The sequence below is a fragment of the Suncus etruscus genome, chromosome 14, assembly GCF_024139225.1.
Source record: "Suncus etruscus isolate mSunEtr1 chromosome 14, mSunEtr1.pri.cur, whole genome shotgun sequence".
NCBI lineage: Eukaryota > Metazoa > Chordata > Mammalia > Eulipotyphla > Soricidae > Suncus > Suncus etruscus.
In genome coordinates, this window is record NC_064861.1 from 30,574,340 (window position 1) to 30,593,704 (window position 19,365).

The following is a 19,365-nucleotide window of genomic DNA, read 5'->3' on the forward strand; positions in this document are numbered from 1 at the left end:
GAGCTACTTTGCCATAGTGGCCAAGACAACCCTGGAGAGCCTTTTGGAACTGTCTGAGGAACAAACTAGGTTCCATAAACAGTCTGATGTCTTTAGTGGCTGACATCTCAGGGCCCAAAGTCTTTAGTGCCGAAAGGAGATGACAAGGACCCAGGGGTTAAAATAAGATGCTGCAACTCAACAATATACTCAGTGGTGGAGGAGTAGAAGGGGGTGGAGAGAAATGAAACAAGATTACGTGGAATGATTGTTGCAAAATCCTGGAATTGTTAAATCTCTCTAATCAGGATACAAGGAATCAGGGTGTATTCACTTTTATTATTTAGATATTTTTCTTGTTTTAAAATTTTTATGGTATGTGAATGAACATCTGTGTATTCTTTCAATATATTCTCATTATATATATATATATATATTCTCATTAAGAATATTCTTTATTTGCACTGGTGAATGATTTTATATTTAAAAAAAAAAAAAGAAAAGGCCTCCCAATTCTTACCACAGGCTGTGTTCTTTACACTGACTGTATAGAAAGAGGAGGTTCAGTAAATGCACCCCATATACACCTCAACCCAGGCCCTTTGCCTGGTCTGTATTGTGAATTGGGGGACAAAATAAAAGAATATTCTTTTTCATGCTCGCTTCGGAAGCACATATACTAAAATTGGAACGATACAGAGAAAAATAGCATGGCCCCTGTGCAAGGATGACATGCAAATTCATGAAGCGTTCCATATTTTTAACCTACAGTAAAAAATAAAGAATATTCTTTTTCCCTCCCCCACTCATTAAGAATATTCTTTACTGGGGTCAAAGTGATAGCACTCTGGTTCGGCATTAGCCTTCTACATGGCTAACCAGGGACAGAACCCGCATTGTTCTCCTGCATCCCATATAGTCCCTGAGCCTGCCATGAGCAATTTCTGAATGTAGAGCCAGGAGTAACCCCTGGGCACTGCCAAGTGTGGCCCCAAAACAAACAAAAACAAAAAAAGAATATTCTTTACTAAACTCAGGATATTTAGAATTGTAAGTCTCTATGCCTTGATTCTTTCTTTTAGTATTTTTATTAATATCTTTATTTAAACACCTTGATTACAAATATGATTGTAGTTAGGTTTCAGTCATGTAAAGAACACCCCTTTCACCGGTGCAACATTCCCACCACCAATGTCCCAAATCTCCCTCTTCCCCACCCCACCCCTGCCTGTACTCAAGACAGGCTTTCCACTTCCCTCATTCATTCACATTGTTATGATAGTTCTCAGTGTAGTATTTCTCTCACTGCACTCACCACTCTTTGTAGTGAGCTTCATGTCATGAGCTGGACCTTCCAGCCTTCCTCTCTTTGTCTCTGAGGATTATTGCAAAAATGTCTTATTTTTCTTAAAACCCATAGATGAGACTATTCTGCGTCTATCTATCTCCCTCTATTTTACTCAGCATAATAGATTCCATGTACATCATGTATAAGAAAATTTCATGACTTCATCTCTCCTGACGGCTGCATATTATTCCATTGTGTATATGTACCACAGTTTCTTTAGCCATTCATCTGTTGAAGGGCATCTTGGTTGTTTTCAGAGTCTAGCTATTGTAAATAGCGCGGCAATGAATATAGGTGTGAGGAAGGGATTTTTTGTATTGTATTTTTGTGTTTCTAGGGTATATCCCTAGGAGTGGTATAACTGGATCGTATGGGAGCTCAATTTCCAGGTTTTGGAGAAATCTCCATATTGCTTTCCATAATGATTGGACTAGATGGCATTCCCACCAGCAATGAATAAGTGTTCCTTTCTCTCCACATCCCACCAGCACTGCTTGTTCTCATTCCTTGTGATGTGCGCCAATCTCCATGGCATAAGATGGTACCTCATAGTTGTTTTGATTTGCATCTCTCTGATAATTAGTCATGTGGAGCATTTTTTATGTGCCTTTTGGTCATTTGTATTTCTTCTTTTACAAAGTGTCTGTTCATTTCTTCTCCCCAATGTTGATGAATACTTCTCATTGTATCCTGGCATCTATGGTGTTTGAAGTTTCTACCCCTTAAACTTTCATTGTGTTTCTTCATGGCGTATTATATGTATATATGGTATAAATTCTAAGTATCTCAAATGAGTGCTATCATTCTGTATTTATCATTCTTTTGGTTTACTTCATTTAACATGTTTTCTAGTTCCACCCATATTGCTGCAAATTGCATGATTTCCATTGTGTATAAGTACCACATCTTCATGACCTGCTCATCCTTTGTTAGACATCTAGGTTGATTCCATGTCTTAAATGAGTGCTGAGTGCTGCAATGAATAGTAATGTGCATAAATATTTTGGATGAATATGCATACATATTTTGGGATATAATAAAAAATACCACAGAGCCAGAAAGAGAACACAGCAGTAGAGTGTTTGCTTTGCACACAAACAATCCAGAATAGATGGTGGTTCAAATCCTGGCATTCCATATGGTCTCCTGCCAGGAGCTATTTCTGAGCACAGAGCCAGGAGTAACACCTGAATGCTGCTGGGTGTGATCCAAAAACCAAAAGTAAAATTTTTAAATAATTTTTATTAAGAACCATGTGAATTATAAGTCTTTCACAGTTATATTTAAGATACATAGTGGCAGTAAAGTAAGGCAATTTCCCACCACCAGTGTTGACCTCCCTTTGCCGCTGTTCCCAGCATGTATTCCAAACTTCCTCCCTTTGCCCTCTGGACTGCTAGTGTAACCAGTCCCCTTTGTATATAACTTGTTGTAGATCTTGATTCTGTTGTCATTGACTTTGGGTTTGGTATTTAGGCCTGATCATTAATTATTGATAATTATTAATTAATTATTGATGATTAAACTGATAATTAATTATGAACATTCAATGTTCATGTGACTGTTTGTTCCTGGTACCATCCACTTTCTTTTTCTTTTTTTTTTGCCCTTAATGTATGAGGCAGAACAAAATGATTCAGGTGTTAGAAAAAATAAAGAAAAATAGAAAAAAAAAAAAGCTGGGAGGAATCCATCTATGTAAGGGGCCAGAGAAATAGCATGGAGGTATGGCATTTGTCTTGCATGCAAAGGACTGTGGTTCAAATCTCAGCATCCCCTGAGTCTGTCAGGAGCGATTTCTGAGCATAGAGCCAGGAGTAACCCCTGAGTGCTGCCAGGGTGACCCAAAAAAACAAAAACAAACAAACAAACAAAAGAGATAAGTGGTTTGCTGCAATAAGGAAAATACTTTAGGCTCAAGTTACTTTGTATTGAAGCACTGATATTACAAAATGTGGTATAGGGGCCAGAGAGACAGCACAGCGGTAAGGTGTTTGCCTTGCCTGCAGAAGGATGGTGGTTTGAATCCTGGCATCCCTTATGGTCCCCCAAGCCTGCCAGGAGTGATTTCTGAGCATAGAGCCAGGAGTAACCCCTGAGCACTGCTGGTGTGACCCAAAAACCAAAAACAAAAACAAAAAATGTGGTAAAAAGGTAAATTAAATTTAAAGACTTAACTCGCTCTAAAATATATTCCAGCTAAGATATGTAAATGATTTAACTTAATGTACTTTGGAATAAATCACACAGAAGAAGCTACTTTTTCAATAAAATTGGCCAGTTTCACATCTCGTTTGGTCAGTCCACCACAGTCATGTGAGGTGAGTGTTATCTGCACCTACAAAAGAGAGAAGAAAAGTTTAATACCTTAGCTGCAGTTCAAGGTAATCTCCTTTGGCAATTCAGAAATCAATCAACAGGCCATAGAGATAATACAGGAGGTAGGGCACTTGCCTTCTTTACAATCACCCTCAGTTCAAACTGCTGGCATTGAATATGGCTCCCAAGTGCTGTAAGCAGTGATCCCTGAACACTGATCCAGGATAACCCAACAACCTTCCTACCATTGCCAAGAAAGGAGAAAAAGAGAAAAATCTACTGTTCAACATTTAGAAATGTTAGTAAAAGTAAATGTTTTAGGAAGCATTATAATATGAATAAACACAAATTTTCCATGAGTTAATAAAACTCCTGGGCAATTTAAGCTTCAGCCTAGGCCCCAGTAGATGCCCATGTATAAAAAGGCTCTCTCACAGATGAGTGGTTAAAGAAACTGTGATATATCTACACAAGAAGTCATGAAATTTGCTTATACATGGATGGATCTGGAGAGTATTATGCTGAGTGAAATAAATCAGAGGTAAAGGGATAGACAGAATGATTGCACTCATTTGTGGGATATAAAAAAAAAGTTAATATAGCAATAACAGTCAAAGACAATAGAAACAAGGGCCAGAAGAACCAGTTCATGGTAGGAAGCTTAACACAAATAGCAAGAGAGTGCAGTTAGGGCAGAAAAGGGACCACCATGACAATGATAGTTGGAAATTATCACTCTGGACAAGAACTGGGTGCTGAAAAGAGATAAAGTGATAGGCATGAAATCCCTTTAGTTACAATATTGCAAGGAATAAAAGAAAAAAAGAGGGGAAAGAGGGGGGGAAAGAGAAGAAGAAGAAGAAGAAGAAGAAGAAGAAGAAGAAGAAGAAGAAGAAGAAGAAGAAGAAGAAGAAGAAGAAGAAGAAGAAGAAGAAGAAGATGATGATGATGATGATGCTACAGAAGTAGGCAGGGAGCAGGGAAGGGGGGACGGCGGGAGAAAAATATGGTGACATTGGTGGCAGAGATTCTGCACTGGTGAAGGATGTTGGACTCAGTATGACTGAAACTCAATCATGTACAACTCTTTAAGTATATAGCTCATAGTGACTCAATTAAAATTATTTTTAAAAAGATAGATAAATAAAAAATACTCTCCCAGGGCTAGAGAAATATTCAATGGGCCAGAGAGCATACTTTGCATACATAAGTCCTGAGTTTGATTCCCTGGAACTGCATGTCTCCTTAGTCCTGTTGAGAGCAACCCTCTGAGTACCTAGTTGGAAGTAGCCCCTGGGCACCTCTAGATGAGGGCCCCAAAAATAAAATTAAATAAAAATAAATAAAAATTAAATAAAAAATTTTACTCATATTAAGGGCAATTCAGCTGCCAAAATCTCAAATTGTACCCTAAAAAAAAAAGCTGAAATTTAAAGGAATATCACAGTAGAGTAGAAAGAGAAAGCAAGAGAGAGAGACAGACAGACAGAGACAGAGACAGACAGAGAAAGAGGTTCTAATAATTATTCCAACTATTTTGAGGCCATTGAGGAAACCAAGCTATCAAATGTATATTTTAGCAAAGATGTTTTTAAAAGTCCATTTCCCCTTTAAATAGGGTGAGGTGGAAGAACAGGCTAATAGTCCACAGCTTCTTGTCAAATCAATTAAAACAGAAAAAGCAGGGCCAGAGAGGCAGTTCAAATGGTTCATTCCCGGGCACCACATGGCCCCAGTGACCAGCAACCAAAAGCCTAGGAGTAACCCCAAGCACTGCCAAGTGCGGCACATAAACAAAAAAAAGTGGGGAGGGGGGAATTATGACAAAGACAGAAAACTAGGGGGGCCAGGGAGATAGCACCTCGGATAGAGCTCTTGCTTTGTATGTGACCAGCCAGATTCTATCCCCAACATCTCATAGAGTCTCCCAATTGTGGCCAGGAGAGTCATCAAAGAACAAAACCAGGAGTAACTCCTCAGCATCATCATGTGTCTCACACACACACACGCACACACACACACACACACACACACACACACACACACACACACGAAACTAGGAAAGAAGATTTTAAATCCCACTTCGGAGGATTATCAAAGAAAAAATAACCCCACCAAAATCTGGATGACAAGACACTTCAAATAAATGATTTAAAGACAAGAATACTTTGTGGGGGGTGGGGATGGTGGTTGCCTTGAGATGCCTTGAAACAACTTACTGAGTCTTTTTAATCTGTTCTTTGTCTTAATGTCAATTAATTCCCACTGAGATCAGAGAATCGAATAGCAGTATTTAAAGCTCAGTTCTTGAACAAATTCATTTCCATTAGATAAATAAGGCCATATCTGTCTTATTTACTACCATTTATTTCAATAATTTGCCTTACAGGGGGTTAAAATTTATGGGCATAGCTAACACTCAAAGTTAAATTGTGGCGTTGAGTTGAGCCTGACTTTCTCAAGTTAGTTTCAATATATAATAAGCATGAAAATGGAGAGCTTAGTCACTGTTCTCTGGAGCAGACCTGAAAATTTGTTACTAATTTGCAATACTATCCAGGGATTCTGGGGGTAAAGAGATTACTTTCCAAAGCACAATGACACTTCACTACATAGGAAAAAAAAAAGGATGAAAGGTTCTTACTCCATATTTTAGAGGATCCTGAAATGAGGCAAATTAGTTACCTTGTTGTACACATTGAACCATTCTGGGTGATGATTCATCTTCTCTGCTTGAAGGGCAATTCGGGACATAAAGCCAAATGCCTGAAAAAGATGAAGTCAAAAGTGATTAGTGACACGGGCCTCTGTCCTGAACTGAGGGAGACACTACGACAATCCAACTAGATAAAGACATGGCTTGGATACTCTGCGAAGCTTGCAGAAATCAAATACGAATGGGATTGATCTCTGCAGAGCCAAGGTAACACTGTAACACGGCTGTGACCTGCTGCTCTATGGGGAAAAACAATCAGGCTCAAATAAACAAACCAGGAAATTGGTCTCACCCAGTGACCTGTCTGGACTGTTTATTGTCCTCAGGACGAGACTCTTGAAAATTGCACAGGAATAATTTCCCTTCAACCCAGTGCCCTGGATTTTACTACTTGGCCTCCAATCTTAGGAACCACTTTTCTTGGAGCACGGCCCTTTTTGTTTTATTAGTGATTAAGGTGCTAAGATAGCAACTGCTACACTACGGGAAAATGTCTTAGAAATATGTGTCAAGCAAGGAGTTGCCAGAAATGAATTTCCCATTCCACCTCCCAGGCAGAACGATCAGAAGACTTTTGCCTATTGGGGTCTCCTAGCTTCGACTGCATGATTTCAGAAGATTCCTTTCCATCTCATTGTAGAGGGCTGCAGCTCCAGGAAAGGCATATGACATAGGCCTGTGCAGTATGTCTTTCTTTCACGGGAAAAAGACAAACCTAATTTGATAAGTAGAAAGCAAACTTACTCTGAAAAGAAAAATATGGCTTTTAATTTTTTTGTGATGGTAATTTCAAACAATGGGAATCTGCCTATTGTGTCCAGAAGGCAGATACCTGATAAGACACGAAGGGCCGGAGAGATAGCATGAGGTAAGGCATTTTACCTTACATGCAGGACGGTGGTTCGAATCCCAGCGTCCCATATAGTTCCCCAAGCCTGCCAGGAGCGATTTCTGAGCATAGAGCCAGGAGTAACCCCTGAGCGCTGCCGGGTGTGACTCAAAAACCAAAAACCAAAAATAAAAAAGGCACTAACTAAATTAATTGGAAGTTAGACGAATTCACAAGCCATTTCCCATTATATTCACATAAATACTGGACTTTATATTTGTTTTGTTTTGTTTTGTTTTGTTTTGGGGTCACATCTGGAAGTACTCAGGGATTACTCCTGGCTCTGTGGCTCAGGGATCACTCCTGGCATGCTCGGGAAACCATGTGGAATGCTTGGGGATAAAACCGAGGTTGGCCACATACAAGGCAAGTATTCCCTGCTATACAGACCTCAATATTCTTATCCAGCAAAATCAATTTAATATCAATCTCATCATGTTTTATTAGATCAACAAATGATATAAGATCACACTTCCAAATTCACAGTGAAATATATAATTCCATTTTATTTTATTTTATTTTTACAAATACATTTATATTTATTATTCAATAATAATTCCATTATTTTTTAAAAATAAATTGACATCAAAATATTTTTATTAGTCACCTACTTTTACTGTTTGTTTGGGTACTATCCCCGGCAGAATCTGGGGGACAAAGCAGTATCTTGGGAGATGGAACTTGACCTCCTGTAGTTATTCCTGTAAGATACCTCCTATAGCTACTTTGTTAGTGCTATTTATTTTTTACATTTAAAAAAATTGAGGTACAGTGAATAGGGCTGTAACTTGCATGTACCTTGCAAACGGCTGACCCAGATTCAATCCCCAGCATCCCATATGGTTCCCCAAGCCTGCCAGGAGTGATTTCTGAGCACAGTCAGGAGTAAACTCTGAGTGCCACCAGGTGTGGACCCCCCACCAAAAGATGAAATAAACAAAAATTTAAAATTGAAGTAATGTAGTTTACAACAATCTCCATTTTACTGCTTTATACCTACAATTATATTTTACTCCCACCACTGTCCCAAGATTCCTTCTTCCTCCCTGGCTTTGGCACCACGGTTCATTATTCTGTTGGCATGCTTGCCATCTCAGAGTTTGTTTTCACTGGGGCTGGCCTTAGCCCCTTTTTGTTTCTTTATATTCCAAATATGAATAAGATCATTCAACTGATTCACTTAGAACCATTTGCTACAATCCTTCTAGCTTGCAGCTAACTGTATGACTTCAGAAGATTCCAATTTAAACAACACTGTCATCCATAATATCTCAGAGATATTATGTCATCCATAATATCTCTATCTCAGAAGAAATTTTATTGAGGATAAAGTTTTCTACTTTGACAGTAAGGCCTGATGTTTTCTCCTGTTAGGGGAAGGTAGCAAAATCCATCCATCTAATCATGTATAGAATTATACTGAAAAACAAGTCACTCTCCCAATATTATTTATTTCATAATCTATGTATTTGGGAGGGGGGAGAAGGGGCTTATAACCTTGGAGCCATACCCAACAGGTCTACTCCTGGCTCTATGCACAGAAAAAAACATATGTTGTACCAAGATTCAAACCAGGGTTGGTGGGATACATGGCAAGTACTTTGGAAGCCTCTCAGTACTGTATTTCTTATTTCATAATTGAATCCCTAAATTATATGAGGGTAGAAATCATGTAAGGTTTCTTAATATCAAAGAGATAGCAGAGAAAGTAGGCTTCACTCTGCATGCAGATGACCCAGATTTGATCCCTTACACCCATATGATTCCCCAAGCTCTGCCAGGAGTAATACTCAAGCACAGCATCCATCAATACTAAACCTGAACACTACCAGGAATGGCCCAAAACAAAACAAAACAAAACAAAAAAAAGGATGAAACAATGGTATAGTGAGTAGGGCATTTGCTTTACATGTGACCAACCTGAGCTCAATCCCCACTGCAGAACCCTGCCAGGAATGGTTCCTGAGTACTGCTGGTATGACCCAAATACATACACACACACACACACACACACACACAGAGAGAGAGAGAGAGAGAGAGAGAGAGAGAGAGAGAGAGAGAGAGAGAGAGAGAGAGAGAGAGAGAGACAATCAACAACAACAAAAGAAAGAAAATTATTGGGACCACAATTTCTTTGAACTACTTTATTTTTTTTTCTTTTTCTTTTCTTTTCTTTTCTTTTATTTTTCTTTTTTGGTTTTTGGTTTTGGGGTTACACCCGGCAGCACTCAGGGGTTACTCCTGGCTCTATGCTCAGAAATTGCTCCTGGCAGGCTCAGGGGACCATATGGGATGCCGGGATTCGAACCAATGACCTTCTGCATGAAAGGCAAATGCCCTACCTCCATGCTATCTCTCTGGCCCCTGAACTACTTTATTCTAAAAGATGCAAAGTTTGCTTAAAATCCATTACTCCTTCACAAGAATAAAATGAAAGAGCTATTTTGTTTTGTTTTGTAATCCTAGCAGTACTCACTGATTACTTCTGACTCTGAGCTCAGAAATTACTTCTGACAGGTTCAGGGGGCCCTATGGGTTGTTTGCATGCAAGAAAATGCTTTACCCGCTGTGCTATAACTCCGGCCCCTGAATCAGCATTTTTATTTAATTTTTATTTATTTATTTATTTATTTTGGTTTTTGGGTCAGACCCAGCAGCACTCAGGGGTTATTCCTGGCTCAGCTCTATGCTCAGAAATTGCTCCTGGCAGGCTCAGGAGACCATATGGGATGCCGGGATTTGAACTATCGTCCTTCTGCATGCAAGGCAAATGCCTTACCTCCATGCTATCTCTCTGGCCCCAGAATCAGCATTTTTAATCAATAGCAAGCATAGTAACAAAATCTATCCATTAGAGATAAGGCATCCTAAAAGGAATGTTGATCAAATAAAAACTAGCATATCTCTGATATGAAAGAAAAAAGGTCTCATTAAAATATCCTCCAAATTTGTATTTTCCACAGCTTTACATGTCAACAGTCAACTAGTATTTGAATTTATAAAATATCAAAAAACCTGATAAGCCCAAACATTTTAAACCATAGGTCATATAACATTCCTTAAAGCTATCTTAAAATATATTATTATAAAAAATATATTATTATGACTTACTGTCAGTTAATGTTCATTTTATACACCTAAGTATCCAGGCTTACATAAAAATTTCTCAAGTGGGGGCCAGAGAGACAGTATGGAGGTAGGATATTTGTCTTGCATGCAGAAGGACAGTGGTTCAAATCCCAGCATCCCATAAGGAGTCTGCCAGGAGCGATTTCTGAGCATAGAGCCAGGAGTAACCCCTGTGTGCTGCCGGGTATAACCCAAAAACCAAAAAAATAATTTATATATATATATGTAATTTCTCAAGTGAAGCCCGAGTGATAGCATAATGGTAGGACATTTGCCTTGCATGCAGCCCACCTGGGACGAACCTGGGTTCAATCCCCAGCATCCCATATGGTCCCTGAAGCCTGCCAGGAGCAATTTCTGAGTGCAGAGCCAAAAGTAATTCCTGAGCGCCGCCAGGTATGGCCCAAAAACCAAAAAAAATTTTTCTCAAGTGGAAAAAATTTAAGGTCCACAGTAAGCATGTATATGAGATTTACTCCTATCTCTTCCTTAAAGAAGAAACACTTGAGGCTCAGGGTTGTATAATGGTAGGAGCACCTGTCTTGCAAACATGAGGCAAGGGAAGCCACGGGTTCCACTCGGCACCACTCACTCCACAGACTCAAATACAATCCCAACAAACCTGCTGTATAGGACCCTAGCACCACAACAAACTGGGATCTTCAGCACACAATCACCAAATGTGTATAAATGCTGCAGCTAATTGTGAAAGGACCACAATCAAGTGTGAAACTCCCAGCAAGCACTGCAACAAAACCATATACAAGCACAACTGAAAAGAATGACCCCTGTGAGTACTAAAGCGTCCAAGAACTACAACCAAGGTATGAGTTTTTAGAAAGCTACAACTGAGTATGTTTGAGCACTGGTTATCACAGAAATAGTAATCATAAGGGAAAGAAAGCATTTCACTTAAGAATCATTTTATGAGCCTGGAGAGATAGCACAGCGGCGTTTGCCTTGCAAGTAGCCGATCCAGGACCAAAGGTGGTTGGTTCGAATCCTGGTGTCCCATATGGTCCCCCATGCCTGCCAGGAGCTATTTCTGAGCAGACAGCCAGGAGTAACCCCTGACCATCGCCGGATGTGGCCCAAAAACCAAAAAAAAAAAAAAAAAAAAAGAATCATTTTATTTAAAAAATATATGAAAGAGTACACTCAATCTACAATGTCAGCAAGAGATATTTCCATGATCCCCCCAATATAACGGAGTCAATAATCCCCAAAGTAGGGGCCAGAGAGATAGCACAGCAGTAGGGCATTTGCCTTGCACACAGCTAATTCAGGATGGACGGTGGTTCAAATCCCGGCATCCCATATGATCTCCCAAGCCTGTCAGGAGTGATTTCTGAGCATAAAACCAGGAGTAACCCCTGATCACTGCCAGGAGTGACCCAAAAAACAAACTAACAAAAAAAAATCCCCAAAGTAAATTATCTTTTAAATCTGCAAGTTAAAAACTTCTAAAACAATACACATTCAAATCAAAGTAAAAAAATTTCTGGGAGGGAGTTAGATGAATGACTAAGGAGTAAAAAGCAAAACTTCAATGGGAAACATTTTTTTAAATCTAGAATATAATAAAGAAGGAATATGACTAAATACCAGATTTAACAGGTAGTAAAAATACTTGTCCCTTCTTTCAAAGACCTCTTTAACAACCCTAGATACTTGTACTAGGATGCCAGTTAGGATTTAAAAGCTGACTAAAAAATAAAGGCTTTTTCTAAAACCAATCTATAAAAGAAAACTGTAAATAAAATTTGGCAGAATAGACATCAATGATGCAGTAAGAACCTTAGAGAGGAAAACTGAGAAAACAGGCGATATGAAGCTGAAACTATTTAGAAGAAATTAGAAAAAATGAAGAGGCAAGACAAAGTAGTTGAAACATCGATAACTGTTATCAATTAGATATCAAATTTAAATTATATTTAAAAGTATAAATTAAAATTTAAATTATATTATAGTTAAATTGTAATTTAAAAAATCTCAAATAAAATATTTAAATCCAAAGATTATAAGAATTCAAACATTTACACACCCTAATCAAATTAGTAAACTTTGATGATAAAAAATACCCACTTGTGGGGCTGGAGCAATAGACAGCGGAGCATTTGCCTTACATTCGGTTGACCCAGGACAGACCGGGTTCCATTGTCCCAAATGGTCCCCAGAGCCAGGAGGAATTTCTGAGCACAGACGCTCAGGGGAGCGTCACCGGGTGTGGCCTACCAACAAACAAACAAAATAACCACTTGGTATCTAATCAAAAAAGCTCACCATAACTTTAAGACTGATGAGAATATGGTTGGCTTCACTTCCACTTACCAACATATAATGAAGAAATAAGAGGAAATGTGCCTTATTAAAAAAATTTAAGAAATGGGGGCCAGGGAGATAGCATGGAGGTAAAGCATTTGCCTTGCATGCAGAAGGATAGTGATTTGAATCCTGGCATCCCATATGGTCCCTGAGCCTGCCAGGAGTGATTTCTGTGCATAGAGCTGGGAGTAACCCATGAGCACTGCTGTCTGGTGTGACAAAAAAAAAAAATTTAAGAAATGAAAGTGTGAAGAATTTTATACCCAAACTATTACTGAAAGCAATATAAGGACAGTTTTTATTTCTGGGTCATACCTGGAAGTATTCAGGGGCTACTCCTGGCGTGGTGCTCAAGGGAACATGTGGTGCTGAGGATCAAGCCAGAACATCCTGCAGGCATAGGAAATGCAGTAGTCCCTTGCTATCTCGCTGGGACCAAGCAATGAATCAGAATGATAATAATTCCCATTATTCCTCTTGAGAAAAATATTCAGAGATAATATATAAGTAAAGATGGGGAAACTGCACCAAAGTTACTGACTTTAAGCAATAAATTCAACCAATATGAAGTAATAAATTTTGGGGGGGGTCACATACGGCGGGCGTTCAGGGGTTACTCCTGGCTCTGAGCTCAGAAGTCGCAAATGTAAGGCAAATGCCTTACAGCTGTGCTATCTCTTTGGCCCCTGAAGTAATAAATTTATAACAACTATGGAGGAAGGGGTTGGAGAGATAGCATAGCAGTTAGGGTGCTTGCCTTGCATGTGGCTGACCCAGGTGCAATTCCCAGCGTCCCATATGGTCCCCCTAGCACTGCAAGGAGTGATTCCTGAGCATCACTGAGGTGGCCCATAAACCAAAATAAATAAAAATATAATAAAAGTCAATAAAAACCCTAAGCACGCTGGAGTGACCTCTTAGCACAAAGTCATGAATAATTCTTCAGTACCACCAAGTATGGCCCCAAATCCTTCCTACCAAAAAAAGATACATACAAATAAATCTTATATTTTGATATTTAGAAGGGAAAATCATCCAAAGAAAATAAATAAAACCTAAGTGCTAAATAGAAAATTAAGTTTGTTATAAGGAAATAAAGAAAAACACAATTCAAATGAGGTAAAAAAAACATAGTCTATATTGGGATTTAATTTTAAGTGGAGGTGCCATTCTTAGAGGTTATTTCTCATAGGTCAGGGGATTGTGTGGTGCCACAGAATGAATTCAAGGTTCCCATGTGACTCTTAATGCTCTTTGATCTATATATCCCTGCCAACTCTCATGTTAGCATTTAAAAGAAGAAAAATTTATGTTGTCTCTGTCATGTTTCATAAGACCAAACATATCTCTACAATGAATAAGTGTCAAGAGTCTACATCCAACTAGTTAGAGAGCTTTATAGACCTCCTGCTGTTACTCCAAAATTCCAGGTGAGGTTTGACTCTGGCTGACATCAATGGGTCTAATCTGGTGAGGTCAGCAGTCTCCACTCCCAATTTGTACCATATAAACGGGCCCATTCCACAGCTTCTGATATTCGACTTGCTGCCCCATGATTTCAGGGAGTATTACTCAATGATTCAACTTCAGCACAACAAGAACACTAGAAAGTCAATAAAGAAGAAGCCCACCACACTCAATGAACAAAAACCTATTACTGAAGACAAAAACAATACCAATAAATCCTCATGCAGTTTCTTTAGTGATATTATGATGAGGCTGTTCAATGAGCTCAAAGAAATGATGGTACAGGTAGTCAACAAAGTACAAAAGAGGAGCTGGAGTAATAGCACAGCAGATAGGGAGATTGCCTTGTACATGCTGGCCTGGGATCTATCTCTGGAATCCCAAATGTGCCCCAAAGTGCCAAGAGTGATTCCTGAGTGTAGAACCAGGAATAATGCTGAGTACTGCTGGGTGTGGCCCAAAAACAAAAACAAAGTCAAAATGAAAATACTGTACAATCGGAAATGAACAACATGGAAAACTATATTAAAAAAAAAACTCTCAAAAACAGAAACTCTGTACATAAGTTTTTATGGCCTTAGATTGCTTTGTGTACTGCTAAGAAATGTTATAATGTGGGGCGGGAGAAAAAAAAAAAGAAATGTTATAATGTACTACAATTTGGGGACTTGAGGGACAAAGTAATTGTACATGGGTTCTATTTTATTTTTCTTAATGTTCTTTGGCTTAAAGTTCAAAATTAAGGTATCAACAAGGGGATTTCTTCTAAGAATTCTGTTTATGGGTGATTGTCCTTCCACTGTAACTTTACCTTGTCCTCTTTCTTTCCATCTTTGTTCTCATAGTAAAAAAAAAAAAAAAAAAAAAAAAAAACAGAAACTCTTAACAGCAGAATAATAAAAGTTGGACAAAAGATCAAAGATCTCCAAGATGAGGAAGAAATAATTAGGAAACAGCAGAAGTTGGAAAATGAACAGCAAGAGCCAAAACAATAGTATATTTAGTAGGGTGTTTTCCATGTATGAAGTCAACCTGGGTTTAATCCCTGGCATCCTATATATTTCCCCAAGCACTGCCAAAAGTGATTTCTAAACCAGAGTCGGAGCTAAAGACAGAAGTAAGGGGCCGGCGAGGTGGCGCTAGAGGTAAGGTATCTGCCTTGCAAGCGCTAGCCAAGGAAGGACCGAGGTTCGATCCCCCGGCATCCCATATGGTCTCCCCAAGCCGGGGCAATTTCTGAGCGCTTAGCCAGGAGTGACCCCTGAGCATCAAACGGGTGTGACCTGAAAAAAAAAAAAAAAAAAAAAAAAACAGAAGTAAGCCCTGAGTATTGTGCCAGATGTGCCTTCCACACACACACACCCCAAACAAACAAACAAACAAACCAGGAAGGTAAATGTGATGATGGAATAATGGTTAAAGAAATCATCAATAAGAACTTTCCAGAGGTGAGGATTACAGATATTGAGATCTAAGAGGACCAAAGGGTACTAACTAAAACAGGCCCAACTAGGAAAACTTCAAGACACATTATATAAACTCAAAGTTACAAAACCCAAAGAGACAAAATATTGAAAGCAGCAAGATCAAAAAAGGAAACTATACACAAAGGAGATCTCATTAGATGTGTCCAAGATAGATGCATTTGTTCTATTAAATGAGACTCTATGAATTGGAAGGATATGGTACAAAAACTCAATAAAATAAATTATGAATACTCTATCCCACTAGATTATTATTCATATTTAAAGGAATGATACAGAGTTTCAGAGACTCTGGTAACAACTTAGGGAATTCATACCTTGAAATGAGTTTTACAAGAAGCATTAAAAAAGCTTTTCTAGGGCCGGGCGGTGGCGCTAAAGGTAAGGTGCCTGCCTTGCCTGCGCTAGCCTTGGACGGACCGCGGTTCGATCCCCCGGTGTCCCATATGGTCCCCCAAGCCAGGAGCAACTTCTGAGCACATAGCCAGGAGTAACCCCTGAGCGTTACCGGGTGTGGCCCAAAAACCAAAAAAAAAAAAAAAAAAAAAAAAAAGCTTTTCTAAAAAAACAAGAGAAATTTCCCAACATGTGGCATTGAGTATGGCACTAATTAATGGTGAATATGGCTGCCTTCTACTAGATTAAGAAAAGTTAAAAACATATAGCAATTAATCAACACAAATTGACTTAAATTGACTTATTTTCTGATAATTCCAGTTGCCATTTCTTTTTTTTTTTTTTGTTTTTGTTTTTTTTTTTTTGTTTTTGGGCCACACCCGGTGACGCTCAGGGGTTACTCCTGGCTATGTGCTCAGAAGTCGCTCCTGGCTTGGGGGACCATATGGGACGCCGGGGGATCGAACCGCGGTCCGTCCTAGGCTAGCGCAGGCAAGGCAGGCACCTTACCTCCAGCGCCACCGCCCGGCCCCTGGTTGCCATTTCTTTAAGTATTATTAGAGCAAGTAATATGAACTAGATTTGTTATATGCCTGTCAGGGTGCAGACTGGGTGGAAGGGAACCGAAGGACAAAGGGAGGACGACACTGGTGGTGAGATTGGTGTTGAAACTTTGTATGTCTGAAACAACTCTATTATTAACAACTTTGTAAACAAAGCTATGGTGTCTTAATAAAATTTTTTATAAAAATAAATAATTTAAAAAATACATATATATAACTTTATCATTCAAAACTTTATAATGGATCATAAAGCAGAAATTAATCATTGGAAATAGAATGACACAGTCAGAGCTATAGAGATAGAATTTGTTTTGCCCATGGCTGACCCAGATTTGATCCTCAGCACTCCATAAGACTCCCTGAGCACTACCAAATGTGATCCCTGAGCACAGAGCCAAAAGTAAACTCTGAGCACAACCAGGCATGATCCAAAATCAAACAAAAAGGCATAAACAATTGTTCAGAAAAATTATCTTTAGGGGCCGGCGAGGTGGCACTAGAGGTAAGGTGTCTGCCTTGCAAGTGCTAGCCAAGGAAGGACTGCAGTTCGATCCCCCGGTGTCCCATATGGTCCCCCAAAGCCAGGGGCAATTTCTGAGCGCTTAGCCAGGAGTAACCCCTGAGCATCAAACAGGTGTGGCCCGAAAAACCAAAAAAAAAATAAATAAATAAAAGAAAAATTATCAGGGCCCAGAGAGATAGCACAGCGGTGTTTGCCTTGCAAGCAGCCGATCCAGGACCAAAGGTGGTTGGTTCGAATCCCGGTGTCCCATATGGTCCCCCGTGCCTGCCAGGAGCTATTTCTGAGCAGACAGCCAGGAGTAACCCCTGAGCACTGCCGGGTGTGACCCAAAAAAAACCAAAAAAAAAAAAAAAACAAACAAAATAAATTATCGTTAGGGGGCCAGAGAGATAACTTAGTGGTAGGGTGTTTGCCTTGTATGCGACCAACCCAGGACGAATGGTGGTTTGATTCCTGGCATCTCATATGGTACCCCAAGCCTGCCAGGGGTGATTTCTGACCACAGAGCCAAGAGTAACCCCTGGGTGCTGCCAGGTATGACCTAAAAAACAAACAAAAAAATTACCTTTCGGGACTGGAGCAATAATAGTACAGTAGGTAGGTTGCTTGCCTTGCATGTGGCTGTTATTTATTTTAAAATATCTACTCTTGGGAAGTTGCCAGAATGATAGTACAACAGGTAGGGCATTTGCCTTGCATGCATCCCCAGCATCCCATATGGTCCTTCCACGCCTACCAGGAGTAACCCCTGAGCACCACCGGGTATGGCCTCAAAACCAATATATATTATGGATAGTATATTTTTTTAAAGAAATCACATAGAAAATTTTCAAACTCGTGTTTATCCCTGAACATATAGTTTGTTTCAAACTCCCTTTTCTTTCTTTTTTCCTCTGGAGAAGTCTGTGTTCCTCTCTTATCTCCTCATGTCTTTTTGTTTTTGAACCTTACCTAGTGATGCTCAGGGATTATTCCCAGCAGTACTCAGGGAACCATAAGGTATGCTAGGGATCAAACCAGGGTTGGCCACCTGCTAGGCAAGCAAACATCTTACCTACCCTACTAATCTCTCTAGCCCACAAAAACTTTTTTGGGGAGGAGGCAGAACATATATGGTGGTACTCAGGGCTTACTCCTAGCTCTGTGCTCAGGGATCATTACTGATGGGACTTGGGGTAGGGTGTGAAAAGTGCCAGGGATCAACCCAGGTTGGCAGCATGCAAGAACCCTACCCACTATTCCATCTCTCCAATTCCATAAAACCTTTTTATTTTGATGTTTTTAGGCATATTCATCTGTGCTCTGGGCTTCTTCCTGGTGCTGTGCTTAGAGATTATTCCTGGTGAGCTGAGGAAATCCTACCCTATATTGTGGCAGGGATTAAATTAGAGCTGGCTGTATGCAAAGCAAATACCTTCCCCACTATAATATCTCTCTAGCCTCCCATTACATCTTCTCAGTAAGTTTCATTCTATAAAAGCTATTCTGCAAGAGAAACAGCTATTGTGCTGAGAACCTGATAGGCCCCATCTCAGGGTCCAAATTACTGCAGCTTTCTTGGGATGGGGTAAGGCCAGTTCCTGCCCTGTTGGAGGGCCCAGTGTTCTACCCACCCACATCCGCTTTCGCTCAAATTTAACAGCCTGATCCTTGACCAGAGAAGCCACCACTGTGTTGAGCATTGGAGGCCTGCTATGTATGCCACAGTGCTTAATCATCCCAATGGTACAGCTGTGGTTCGATCCCCCGGTGTCCCATATGGTCCCCCCAAGCCAGGGGCGATTTCTGAGCACATAGCAAGAAGTAACCCCTGAGCGTCAAACGGGTGTGGCCCAAAAACCAAAAAAAAAAAAAAATTGGTAATATAGTTTCACATATTCAAACAAAAATAAATGGTACTGTAACTTTCTTTAGTAAAATTAAAAAGAGGTGCTTGTGAGATTGCACAGGATTTAAGATACTTGCCTTGCATGTAGCCAACCCTAATTCAAGTCTCTGGGACCACGCATAGTCCACCCAGCACCACTAGAGGTCACTCCTGAGCAGAGAACCAGAAATGACCTCTGAGCGTTGCTGACTGTGGCCCAATCCTGCCTTCCAAATTAAAAACAAAACCAAATCACAAAAGTAACAAAAAGTACTACTTGAAAAAAAATTTAAACCCTTCTTTCAAAACTCGTGGTAAAAGATAAAATCAGAACAATTAAAAAGAAATTTATAATGTAAG

General features: G+C 39.6%; 1 protein-coding gene and 2 non-coding genes across 3 annotated transcripts in view; 2 read left to right on the plus strand and 1 right to left on the minus strand.

Moving 5' to 3' along the window:
- The first annotated feature begins 482 nt into the window (after positions 1-482).
- LOC126029366 (small nucleolar RNA SNORA51) lies at positions 483-615 on the plus strand. Its single transcript, XR_007502978.1, has one exon. It is a non-coding gene; the product is annotated as a small nucleolar RNA SNORA51 (small nucleolar RNA).
- Positions 616-634: 19 nt separating this feature from the next.
- On the plus strand, positions 635-741 carry LOC126029101 (U6 spliceosomal RNA). Its single transcript, XR_007502755.1, has one exon. It is a non-coding gene; the product is annotated as a U6 spliceosomal RNA (small nuclear RNA).
- A 2,445-nt stretch (positions 742-3,186) lies between these two features.
- Positions 3,187-19,365, minus strand: part of PCBD2 (pterin-4 alpha-carbinolamine dehydratase 2) — a 77,042-nt gene continuing 60,863 nt past the window's right edge. The window contains exons 3-4 of the mRNA XM_049786804.1: positions 6,332-6,412; positions 3,187-3,665 (exon numbers count right to left, since the gene is read on the minus strand). Of these exons, the coding sequence (XP_049642761.1) occupies positions 3,570-3,665; positions 6,332-6,412 (177 nt within the window). The 3' untranslated portion in view covers positions 3,187-3,569. The remainder of the gene's footprint in view (positions 3,666-6,331; positions 6,413-19,365) is intronic.